The 13949-nt window shown below is 32.8% G+C and overlaps 1 protein-coding gene and 1 pseudogene across 1 annotated transcript in view; both read left to right on the top strand.

Annotated features, from left to right (window-relative positions):
- The window catches only part of MDGA2 (MAM domain containing glycosylphosphatidylinositol anchor 2), an 879614-nt gene that overhangs the window by 450182 nt on the left and 415483 nt on the right, over positions 1-13949 (top strand). Inside the window, exon 3 of the mRNA XM_059182014.1 lies at positions 5458-5632. Within this exon, the coding sequence (XP_059037997.1) occupies positions 5458-5632 (175 nt within the window). The remainder of the gene's footprint in view (positions 1-5457; positions 5633-13949) is intronic.
- Positions 2103-2169, top strand: LOC131837365 (U4 spliceosomal RNA; annotated as a pseudogene).

The raw sequence follows: 13949 nt of genomic DNA, 5'->3' as shown, positions 1-13949 counted from the left end.
AGAATTATATATTTCTCTTTTACTTTTGCTCTTTTTGCTTATGTTATCTAATTTCTATTCTCCCATTTAATTCCCCTTTTTCTCATTTTCCTTACCATTAATAGGGTTGTGTATTTTTGTGTATTTTTCTGTTATTTTAGTCAGACATTTATGATTCTATTATTTATAAACAAAATACTTATCCTCCATAAAGGCATGCTCTTTCCCTTTCCAACTCTCCTAAAGTTTAAGACTTTAGTGTAACTTATTTCTCTCCTCTCCTTTCCTTCCATCTCCATAAGTCATTAAGTTTTACCTCTCATTTGTGTCCTACACCCACCTCAAACTCCAAGATTTTGCTAAGATATTATAAATCCCCTTATCCTATGTTCTTTAGGCTTTAAGAAATTTTATTTGATACTTAAATTGTTTATTACCCAGAAAAAACGATACTTACCCATTAAATGGACATGGGTTAACCCACTCACTACCATATGCTTTTCTTCATCTTGTCCAAAACCAAACCCTCAGATTCAGTTTATTCATTGGGTGATTATAGGATTGTCTCAAGTATTTTTGTCAGGTGGTATTATTAGAACCCTGAGGTTCTGCATGTTTTAATATCACTGAATATTTTTCATTCACACTAGATGAATGAGATCTTGACTGTTCCATACAGTGATAGAGACCCTTCCACCACCTTTTTTCTGTAAATTCTGATGCTCTTCCACTGTTTTCAAGCCGTCTGCATTGGAAATGAGATTCCTGAGGACAAGCTGACCTTCTGTACCACCCCAGGCTTATCAGTTGGAGCTAAATTTGGCTATTAGTTCCAGAAATTACCCCCCAAAAATGACAGAAACAAGTTAAATTTTATTTCTCTCCCATGTAGAAGCTCAGAGCTATAAATAGTTTAGGACAGGTAGATGCAACTCCATGATGTCAGACATTCAGATTTCTTCCATTTGATTGCTCCTCTGGGCCGCACTTTCATTTCAGATCAGCTCATCATCCAAAATAGGAGCCAGTGGAACGTGCAGAAATTAGCAAAATGCAGGACTGCTTCCCTAGGAGGACATTTCTGCTCAAAACACACTGGCAAGAAAGCAGATGTAGATAGCTGGGAAATGTTGTTTTTGTCCTGGGCAGTCGTGTGCCTGATTAATAATTTGGGGTTCAATTACTATGGAAGAAGGAGAGGCAGCATTAGGAAGTGAGCAGGCTCTGACAAATTCTGACAGTTTATTCCTTCTAACTGGAAGTTTACAGACTTTGAAGGCACAGCTTTAATGAAAGTCTATCTGGAGGTTTCTTTTCTCATCAGTGAGGTGGACAATGTGGTCAGCCCTCTCAATGAGTAGACATGTCTTTCTATGGCTTAATAATATTTCCTTTTAGTATTTAGTTTTTTAAAGGTTTGAAAAAGGAAAGAAAATTGTCATGTGGTTATTTTTGTTTTTCTCTATTTCTTTTTAGTTTCTTGTATTTCAATACTGAATTATATTTCTTTTTTAAAAAAAACTTATGATAAACAGTATTTGTTTATGGTAAAATAAATTGTGTAAGTAAGAATTTTAAATAAAAATTTTATAAAAAGAATACATTTTCACTATCTTCTTTTTTTCCAATCCCACTCATAGTTAATCAGTGTTAAGTTTTGTGTGTTTTTTTGTATAATTCTAATATAGTACATATGGACACACACACACACATACTCTTTCTATACAGATGGGAATATTTTCTTCTCTTCCTTTTTTCATTTAATAATATAGTTTGTATTTTGGTTCTTTTAATGGCTACATTCAATTTAATTTTAGAGTCAGTTAATGTGTAACTACTTACTTTCATTTGATATTTATATTGTTCTCATTGTTAAACTATTATACATTCATTTGCTGCATTCTTCTGCAAATGATAGTAAGATAAACACTAACCAGATAATTGCTAAGTGAAAGTGTGAACGTGTTTCCATTTTTTTTTTTTTTGACAAAGTTTTCTTTTAGAAAGGGAGCTTCTACCAATTTATCCTTCCAGTCCTGCTATGAAATCTCAACATTACAGGTAGTTTCAATATTTGTGACTATTGCACCAAGAATTTATTTCGATGTGAAGGGTGGTTTGGAAGTTTTGCACAGTGGCAGTATTGTAGCCAATGAGTTTTATCCGAGGCACGATTATTGCTAATTGAAGGGTGGGTTGGAGAGTCTACTATCTTTTATTATTATTATGGATATAGAGTCAGTGGCCCCAACACCACTGATTAAACAGTAAATGGCTAGAGATAGATACAGACATAGGTATGGCTGTTTCCTATATTAACAATCACTGTTTCTTGAAATGTGTCTGCTGGATCTCTAATGGGACCTTGTGATCTTTATAGGAAGCTTATGAAGAAAACATTTTTTTTTTTTCACTCTTGCATTTGCAGTGATCGTGCAAAGCACTGGTGGATAAAACAGGCAACACCTTAGCACAAAACAAAGCACCGAATTGTGCTGTCTATACTCGTCCCTACTTTCTTCACTAACTTGCAATCACAGTGGAAAACAAACAAAAACAGTATCATTAAGAATATCTTTAATAAATCAGTACAAATCATCATTTGAACATCTTCACACTTGAGTACTCTATTTTTAATATTTCATGGGTCAAGAAGAAGAAGTCCTGTAAAGCATTTCTGCTACTTCCTAAAGTACAGAGTTTGTCTCAAGGTAAAGGACTTGTGTGATTGAGTTTTGTAATGAACTTGCCACTGTTTTTCGTAGAGCATAAAAGGATGACTATTTCACAAATTATGGTTATTCAGACTTGGGTATTTGGCAAACCTTTTCTTAAAAATCAATGAAGTGAATGTGCATTTCCAAAGAAAACACCTTAGCCATATTTGTTGCTAAAGATATAATTCAGTTTTAAGAGAAAAATTAGAATTTTGCAAAATCTTCCCACATAAGTGTGATGGCTTCCCAAAATGTAAAGACTCTTCTGAAGAGATCAGCAGTGAGAGTCATAAATTTGCTCTTCTTTTAGTATTACGTGATGAAATCTGTGAATATTTGGAAGATCTACATAACTCAGTGAATTCATATTTTCAAATGACTAATGCATAATGTTACAAAATCATGTATGAGTAAAAGATCATTCAGAGTGCAAGATAAACCAGTGAATTTTAATGTTACAGAATACAGAATGTTCACTGATATGGTTTTAGAGTTTACTTTACAGACAAACATTAGGAAACTATCATTGAGAAGTTTTAGTGTAGTATCAAAGAAGGACTATCCATGTTTATGTGAAAAAGCTATTGTAATACTCCTCCCTTTCCAAAGGGAGGTCAGATTTTCTTCATATATTTGAAACAAAGCAATTTGTTGCAACAGATTGCATGTAGAAGCTGTTCTGATTATCTAGTTAGCTCTTTTTCACTAAACCAGATATGAAGGAGATTTGCAGAACTATAAAACAATTCCGTTCTTTTTACTCAGTTACTTTTTGTTTTGGAAAATAGTTTTCTGACTAAGAATCTTCCATGTGTTAAGATGTCATCGATTTATGAATATAATTTTAAATGAGTTAATAATACATAGTTTAACATTGCCTCAGCTTCAATTTCTAATACAATAATTGTGAATGGATATAATCATTTTAAATAAATGGAAGTTATTTAGGATCCCTTATAATTTTTTAATATAAAGGCATTTGAAGACCAACAATGTTGATAACTGCTGGTTTTCATCATAGTTTTTTCTCTCCCTGTTTTTCTCTCTGTTTCTGCCTCTGTCTTCTCTGTGTTTCTGTCACACACACACACACACTCTTGCTTTCTCTGTCCCCTATTTCTGAATGATTTCTAGTACTGTACCAGTATAACCCTAATTAATCACTGCAGCTTAATAACATTTTTAGTATCTGGAAGGGCTAGGCCATTTCCAGAATTGTTTTTATCTTGAACTTCCTTTTTATTATCTGAAATATATATTATTTTAAAATCAATTTTATATTATATGATTGTATATTATATTATGATAGTCAAAAAACTTGGTATCTTAATTGGAATTGTGTTTTATTTATCTCAGATTATATCTTAGAAATAACAATTATTGTAGAATTATCATCTGTCTAAAGAAGAACAAAAAATCAGTGCCTTTGTTACATGTTGTCTTTTTATGACCATATTAGTAACTAGCTTATAAATTGCTTGAAGTCAGGAGTCTTGCCATTTATTTTTGTGTGTATTCCATACACATAGAAGATGTTGAATAAATATTTATTTTTATGAATTACCCAGTTTTTATAAATAAGTAAAATTTTCATTTCATTCACAATTAAGAACAGACATGATTATATTCATACTGATGTTTTAATGATTGGGGAACTTTTAAAAGATACTTTTTATGTCATTTGATTATAGATTTTAACATTACATGAAAATAGCATAGATAATGGCAGTATTATAGGATTTCATCTTTGAAGACTCAGTCTTCAGATGCATTTCTCAGTGTTTCTTCTTATATGTTTGACCAAGGATTTCTATCAACCATTTATCAACCTAAAAATAACAAATAAAAATAAATATCTTATCCAGGAGAGACAAAGAGAGAAGTAAAACCAAATCCTCTTTACTTACCACTTTGTATCACTTTATAGTACCATTATGTGGCTTTCGTTCAGGTTTTATAAACTAAGATACATAAAATTGGAGTTGAATGCCAGTCTTTATTGCTAGCCAAAACTAAGTCTGTTGTACACAGCTGTGTTTAAGAGAATGTTATTGTTTATAATGAAATGTTTTAGATATTCAAAGTGTTTTGGCAGTTAAATAGAAATTCTCTCTTTGGAAAAGTTTACACATTTTTTGAAAATAATTATTGATATAAAGTGAATACTAATTATCTGAACAGACAAGTCATTTGTAGACTTATTAGACCAAAGCCATTTTAAAAAAAAAACCCACTTGTAACAGCCAGGTATATATAATTATACATAATCTCAATAAGCCATTAGACTAATCTGCTCAAATTATCCAAATCAAGTAGGAAATTTAAAATAGAATAACATAACATGTCTGAAAAGTCATTAAGAATCTACTTGTACTAAATAAATAAAAAGTATCTTAGGAGGGTTTGAAAAATAGAAAAATTTAAATTCTCAACAAAAAGAGAAACTAATCCATATTTCCAACATATTACATATGTTTAATTCCAATTCCCTTTATGTTGTATTTATATTGCCCCTCACACTGATTCAGTTATTCATGAATTCCTTGCAATTGAATTAGAGTTACATACGCTACACAACAGTGACCTTGCAGTCAAATTTTTTTAATTCAATTGTGCATACAAATTTAAAATTTTTCCCAATAACTTGCCAGGAATGGCATATAGCATCTCCGAAAGCAGACTCTTCGAATGAGTAATGGCTATTTGATTTTTCTTTGAGAAAACCAACCTAAAGTAACAATCTCTGTTGATGCTTGCTCAGATCAGGTGGACCAAAACAGCAGGAAGTGCCTCTGACAGATTCCAAGACTCAAGTGTCTTCAATGAGACTTTGAGGATTACAAATATTCAGCGTCACCAAGGAGGCCGGTATTACTGTAAAGCAGAGAATGGCTTGGGGTCCCCAGCGATAAAGTCAATCAGAGTGGATGTATACTGTAAGTAACTTTCTCAGAAAACTATAATTAAGTCTACTATGGCTTTCTGTCCTACAGCTTGAGATCCATTTTTTCTATCTATTGAGAAAACCTATGATTTATTCCAAAGCATAGGATTCTGTTTAGTTGAGGATAAAAAGTATGTAAGATAGCAAAAGCTCATTTACTATATATTTACTGAATAAAGAGTCTCCATTAGGAATTTTCATAATATTTATGTGAAAGTAATACATTTTCATTATAGAATATTTAAGAACCAGAGTAACAAGAAGTCAATAAATATTACTGATGATCCCATCAATGGTCATTAGGTTTGAATGTATATACTTCCTACTTTTATATAGAAGTATATAAATGCATTTTTATAACTGCATAAGGAAAATAAACAATTCATACTGTAACTTGTTTTGTTAACTTTACCTCTGTATGAATTTAGCTGTTCTTGTTTTTGTAAAGGCACACCATGTACAAGGTACTATTTGAATTGGCTTGTGAATGACCAAAATCTCTAGGTAGACTCTGTTTTTGATCCACCTGTTTTTGAAGGCAATCAGTACCTTGGGCAATGCTGTGCCACCTGGGAAGTGTTTGTTGATTTATTTTGGTCCTTAGTCTCATTTTTCCACTTTTTGCTGTTAGCAAATATACTTAAAATTTTCTTGGTCTCCTTAACTTCTTCCCCACCAAAAAAAATCAAGGGCCTACATTCAGTTTGTTCTTTTGCACAGGTTTAAATCCATCATTCTACTGCCTTTTGATGAGAACTTGCATTTTTTTAACTCTCTACTTTTAGAATAAAATTTTTTTTTTTTTTTTGCTCTTCTCAAAGTAATTCAGACATAAGTAACAAGTGAGCAGTTCCTGTTTTAGTTCCTGTTTTTCTATTTTTCATTGTGTCCCTTTTCTTTGTTTTTCAGTGTGGAACAAGCATTGTATATTTAGGAAGGTGACTGGAATTACACATGATTTATTTACTGTAACATTTGTTGCAATTTGTTGCACCATCTCATTCAGTTATTCAGGTGACTGGGAAGTGAATGGCAGGGCTGCCTTTGTGATTTATCATGCACTTGGATGCTTGTTCCCTTCCTAGAAAGAATGAGAGAGAAGACCTGTCCCATTCATTCTAACACCTTCTAACCCCTTAGTCATCCCCTGGCGTAACTCAGGCACCTGTATCCTGCGTGCTAATCTCAGCACACACAGGTCAGTCACACCCATACACCATCTCACCACAGTATAGCCTCTGGCCCTTCTCCTGATCAAATATTTCCAGTTACGTATACTTAAACAACAACAACAACACTGTTTTTACTAGTTTTGTTCATATGTAATTATTTATTTTTTTAAAAAGATTTTATTTATTTATTTGACAGAGAGAGAGAGAGAGAGAGTATGTATAAGCAAGGGGGAAAGCGCAGAGAGAGAGGGGAAACAGACTGAGCAGGGAGCCCAATGTGGGGCTTGATCCCAGAATCCTGGGATCATGACCTGAGCCAAAGGCAGGTGTTTAGCTGACTGAGCCACCCAGGTGCCCCCATATATAATTTTTTTAAGTTTTTATTTAAATTCCAGTTAGTTAACATACAGTGCCATACTAATTTCAGATATATGACATAGCATTTCAACACTTCCATACAATACCAGGTGCTCATCACAAGTGCCCTCTTTTTTTTCTTTTTTCTTTCCTTTTTTTTTAATGTTATATTAGTCACCATACAGTACATCATTAGTTCTCGATGTAGTGTTCCATGGGTCCTTGTTTGTGTGTAACACCCACTGATCCACGCAATACATGCCCTCCTTAATCCCTATCGCCAATTTAACCCCCTCATCTGCCTCTTTTCTGGTAACCATCAGTTTGTCTCTATTGTTAAGAGTTTGTTTCTTGGTTTGCCTCTCTCTCTCTCTTTTTCTGTTTGCTCATTTTTTTCTTTCTTAAATTCCACATATGGTATTTGTCTTTCTCTGACTGACTTATTTCATTAGCATAATATTCTCTAGTTTCAGCCATGTTATTGCAAATGGCAAGATTTCATTAAAAGTTTCATATGAATAGTCACTCTGGGAAACAGTATGGCTGTTCATATCATAATTTTTAATTAAACTAAATTTAATTTAAATGAATTACACACTTGTATAATATAACTTTCTAGAATACATACTTGTACTTTTCTGTTATTACAGATTTGGTCATTAAATCTTAAAGAATTTTTTTTTTTTTAAAGAGAGAAAGAGCACAAACAGTGGGGAGGGCCGGAGGGAGAGGGAGAAGCAGGATTCCCACTGAACGGGGAATCCAATGTGGGAGTCGATCCCAGGACTTTAGATCATGACCTGAGCCAAAGGCAAACAGTTAAGTGAGCCACCCAGGTACTCCTTGGTTATGAAGTTTTAAAACACACAACTTCAGTACCTTCAACACAATTCTAAAATCTAAAAAGTTCTAAAAATTGAATGAGTGTATTTGCTACTTGCTTTGTTGGACTTTATTGGTAATTTTTTTCAGCAAAACCTGATATGAACTAGTTTGGTGGCAACATCTGATTTAAAATTACTCAAATAGAAAAATAGAAAAGACTTTATGCTCTTTATTTACCCTACTTTGTTTGAATAATCATGTGTTTTGCTCAGGAAATAATGTATCTGATTACACAGTATTGCCACAGAGCCTGCTGGATATGTTATGTGATGCGTGGTATATATATTATATTATCTTTTGAAAATCTGAAATAGTCTAAAAAACATACCCGAAAGGTTTTGAATAAGAGATTGTGACTTTCACTGCCACCCCAAGAGGTTTCATAATAATTTATATACATAATAATAATAATAATTAAACAATTATATTACTGGGTTAAAAATCAAATAGAAAGGGGGCAATGACATTTTTAAGGACTTAATACTTTTTTTCTTCTCCTCTTACTATGAAGCCATTTCAGTACTAGTCTGCATTATACCCACCTTTTTCTTCTTCTTTATTTTTTTTAAAGATTTTATTTATTTATTTGACAGACAGAGATCACAAGTAGGCAGAGAACTATGTTCCTTACCTTGTATGACCTATGATTTTTTTTAAAGAATTTTAAAAGCATTCCAAGGGTTTTATGAGCTATAATTTCTTAGTAAAAGCATATTTTATAACTAGGCAAATTTCATGACCACATAGTGATTTACTTTTTTTTTTCTAAAATCTGACCTAGTCATTTATACAATATTTCTGATCAAAAGATAATTGATTGCAACTTTTCATTTGCTGGGATATGGTTTCTGAGAGTCTGAAAATTAATAGTTGTATGTTTGACAGAAACATGTAGAATTAGTTCTACTTAATGCACTCTTCATGTCTTCTCCCTAGACCCATGCTGAAACACTAGTAAAGGAATAAAACAACAATAACAAACACAGGATAGAAAGAATGGGAGAGGAGATAAGGAAAAACAATTTTGAAGGAAAAGAATCAGATCAGGAAATGGCCACTGTTTAGCATACTCAAGAATGCTTGAATCAAAGGCATCAATTTAAAGGACAGAACTAGCGTACCTATGCTGTAATGCTGTAGAATCCTTAAAAAGCTCAGTAACTGGAGACGCCATTAAGTTCTTGAGTGAGATATAATTTAGTTTTAAAACAGGAGAAGTGACTGAAAGTCTGTATTAGAGTTACATATCCAGATCTCCGTCCACATCTCAAACAGTTCTATGCCTAACCACCTCCTTTTCCCTGCCAGCTTCCTAGTCAATCCCCACAGAAAACCAGAATTTTTAAAATTTATTTTTATTTAAAAAAATTTTTTTAATATGAGATGTTTCATTGGAGAGATTTTGAACTAAGAAACTTGGATTCATCAGAAACAGGAGGCAACATACTGTAGATGAATCAGTTATTAAGTCAAACTTTATATATTCAACATGGTCTCTTCTCACATTTGATTCTGAAAATGCCTTCCTGGTAGAATATTAGAGAATTCCTGTCCAGGAAAACCTATAAACTGGAGGAAAGGCTACGGATCTTGACAAGTATGGAACTTGGCGACAATAATTCAACTAATACACTTACAATAGAGCCTCCTATTGATCAACAGAACTATCAATATGCTCTTTCATAATAACTATTTAACGTGAATATATCCTATACCCCCACATTTGAGACAGTCTTCAAACAAAAGAAATATACCCAGAAAAAGAAATAAGAAAATGAAATCAGGAAACAAGGATAATTCAGGGGGCCAAAATACAAAATAAAACACAATTCATTGATTGTTTTAATTAGTATTCAGAAAAAAAAAAGAAAATATTGCATGTATGTAACAAAAACAGGAAAACTAAAAACAAGGAATTTTCAGAAAACAAAAAAGAACTCTTGGAATAATAAAAATGATAAGATAAAAATCAACAGAAAGTATGAAAGATAACTTTGAAATCTTACAGAGAGTAAAGCAAAATTTATAAAAGGGATAGACCAAGAAAGAGAAGATAAGAAAATGAAATAATTAGCCCAGCTGATCTAACATTTGAATAAAAATTCCAAACAGATAAAATAGAGGTGGAGGAATTGTTTTTTAAATAATTAAGAAAATTTCCTATCATAGTTGGACATGAGTTTTCAATAACTTTGTGTCTAGTATAATGCAATAAACAAGATCCACACCAAAACACATCAATATGCAATTCAGAACACTAGGAAAAAGTGATCTGAAAAATTTCCAAAAAGTTTTTCATTTTTTCCCAATATGGTCACATGTAATGAATTAGGAATTAAAACGCACAGGTCTTCTCAATAGGAATCAGGAAGAAAACAACTGAGTAAAGCTTTCGAAATTTGGAGGGAAAATTATTTCCAACCTAGAATTTTTCACACAGCCAGTCACTGTGTTTTCCTTTTTTCCCAAATATCAAAGAAGATCCTTTTTAGAAGAAGACATTTCTAGACCTATAAAATTTCCAGTTTTTTCCTGCCTTGTTTCCTTTTTCAGGACTCTACTTTTATATATGTTGCACCAAAACTAGAAATCAAATCAAAAAAGAGAAAGAGATGTAATAATAATAACAATAAAATAGGAGATTGTGTATAGGAGAATATAGAAGGGAATCCCAGGATGATATTGAAGCAAGACACCATGACAATAGCTGTGCATTGAGTCTCGAGGACAACCGAGACAGACTGAAGCTGGAAGAGACTCTGTGAAGGGTGTTTTTATGAAGCAGATGCATCTGATCAGCTGCCTGGTTTTAGAGAGGAACTTCATGCTTTTCACAGAATGCTTAATAACGGGGTGATGATAGAAGCATTCACAATTGAGGACTTGAAGTACAGATGTTACTGACAGAAGGCAAAGAAGAAGTTGTATGAAATGAAATGTAATTGAAATATATTACAAGGTTCAACTGTTCAGAATACTTACATAGCCATCGATAACAAGAGCTCTTGACTTAACCAAAAGTATGATATAAGAAAGATGGGAGAGAGAGGATTGGTATAGAAGGGTTAGTATAGTTGTAAAGGCTACTCTTGAACAGGAAAAAATCAATAAGACAATATGAAAATGAAAAGAAAAACAGCCTATAAGTAGCAGTTAGAAATATGAAGGCAAAACCAAGACTGATTAAGAAATGAATTAGAAAAGGTTGCCTCTGGGTACTGGAAATACTTGAGGTTGTGTTTTGTATAATTATTTGGCTTTCTAAACTATGTGCATGTATAATTTGTTATTTTTTTAATTCATAAAATATAGATTTGAAGATTTTGCCTTGGAGGACCTTGTTATGAAGCCCTTATAATATGTCAAAACTGACTTCACTCCAAATTGTATCAGAAGATTATTGTCTTCTAAAACTTAAGACTAGATTTATATTCACATTTTTCTTGAATTCTTCATAAGAATTGATATTCCTTGATATCTGACATGAAATAAAGTTGGCTGAAAAGATATCTTACAAGTAAAAGATAGGCAATAACAAGGGACATTCTAAGTAATTTTACCCCAGAACACGACAGGATTAAACTGAGGTTACTCTCCCCTACCATTTATTTGCACATTGTTTAGGATGAAATTTAATAAGTTTTGACTCTTCATTCATTCAGAAAATATCTAAGTGGCTATTCAAAATATAATCCCCTTAAATTTTATGAGGCTACAAAAGAATTATCACATAATTTGTAGTTTCATTGAGTTTAAACTGTTTAAAGAGACAACACGAAATAAATAATTCATTTAAATGGAATACAAATGTAAAGCAATTGGATAAATAATATAAATTATACCACACAACATGAATGATGTGTCAAATGCCACAGAAAGTATAGTGCTGGGTATGAGAGGGTCCTGTGGACTCTTACCATAAAAGCAGTAGGGTTTACATTGTAGTTTGAAGGATGAGATTTCAGAGAATATTCCTCATGACATTTCTACATGTCTTTTGGCAGTTTTTGTTCTGAACTCTCTTTTCAAGGGTGTTTGTATAGCAAACGGCCTCTAATATTAGAGATAGTGTCTGTCTCCAGGGCAGAGAGCAATTTGTTTCCTGACCAGGATAATAAAGGTAATGTCTATCTCAGAAGCCAAGACTGGGCAGGTTTGCTAGCAGAACTTTTAAGATTGGAAGTTTCCTAGGCTCAGGATTCCTTAGCTGTGTCACAAACTATATGTGCAGCATTCATCTGGGCTGCCCCTGGATCGTCCCCCTCGAAATTGAGGGAGGAGGAGAACCTATGAAAACATAAGGCTTATATATCCATTGGAGATCTGAGTAATAAGGTCCTTTGTCTCTGACCCAGAAGTCTCAAGTCTTCCGCAAGCATCCATGAAATGGTGACAGGCTAACATGTTAGCCAGGAAAATAGGGAAAATACCAAATTCTTAAAAGAGTTTGACACAGTTTACGTAAGTAGAGGGGAAGGCCAGAGGTAATCCACAGTGAGTGAGCATTTTGATTAAAGGCATAGAAGAGGATTAAATGAACTGTATTTGGACCTGGGCCGGAGGATGGGGGGGGGGGGCGGGCAGGGGGGGGGAGGATACTGACTAAAATGGGGGGATTAGAGGAGGAATGAGAGCTTAATTTGAAAGATGGGCTGCCAGATTGTGTTGAAATCCTACTGCCAGCGTTTTCAGACCAAATGAATGATTCTCTGCCATGTATGCTAAGATCTAAAAAAATTAAAACTTCAGAATTACTAATGAGAGTCAGCAATCTCCTAATACTTACACTGCTTCATTTGTCCTAAGAAGCAGCAACTATTCATTGAGAGCCCCAAGATTCACTTTTGGAGGAGTATAATAATTTATATTTATAGAAATTTATATGTGTATAAATAGATATGCAATATATATGATATATAATACATATACACAATTTATATAAATGATTACACTCCTTTAAAAATTATATGAATTATTTGATATATATTTATGTGAATATAAATATACAAATTATATATCTACATAAAATATAAATATTATACATATAAACATATAGATATGATATAGATATAAATATATACATAAATGTATATATATAAGTAAATATAAAGCAGGCTCATGGAAGTTTGAAGTTTTCATACTGAAATATATTTGTTACCTTGAGATTCTTGAGGGCATTTAAACAGTTTTCTGAGAATGTGTTCTCCTAATTCTTTCACTTATTCTTAGCCATGACTATATTGCTCACAGGGTAATAGAGGTCATACAACTCTAAAGGTTAGGGTTTGATTAAAGATGATTTTTAATTCAAAAAGAAATTAGATTCAGAGGCATTAGCTTAATAAGTTTTCATGTGTGCAGACACTGTTCACACATGAGACAAATCTTTTTCAATATCCATTAAACATTTTGTAAGCCTTCTTATTTCTGAAACATATTCCGTACTTTAATTTCACTTAGTCGATTGCTGCATTTCATTACATTCAGACCAAGCAGTGATTTTTTTTTTTTCATCCTTGTCTGTTAGATTTACTTATTACATTTTTACCTGATAAATTAGTGGGAAATTAGGATGACATGTCACTGATTTATTCCCCAAATACAATTTACCTGTGTTAGAAAGAAAAATCATAAACTATACAGTTAAAAATTATTGACAGTGAATTGTTTCGGTTTATTTTAATTAGACCCATCAGCATGATTTCTGGATAACAAAGTTTAGGAAAAGGGCTAGAATGACAAATATGAATTCTGGTACGAAGGTAAGCCCTGCAAGAAAACTAATGCCTGAAGTCAGTCTCATCAAGCATTGCTTTCTTATTTTCCACCCCTCCTCCCAAAACCTCAGTCTCAGATTTGGAAAGTCTTAATAGTGTTTGATGTGGTAATTACAAT

Source organism: Mustela lutreola, chromosome 7, assembly GCF_030435805.1.
Source record: "Mustela lutreola isolate mMusLut2 chromosome 7, mMusLut2.pri, whole genome shotgun sequence".
In the NCBI taxonomy this organism is placed as follows: Eukaryota; Metazoa; Chordata; class Mammalia; order Carnivora; family Mustelidae; genus Mustela; species Mustela lutreola.
Note: the sequence above shows the minus strand (reverse complement) of the source record. Positions and strands in the feature narration are given on the sequence as shown.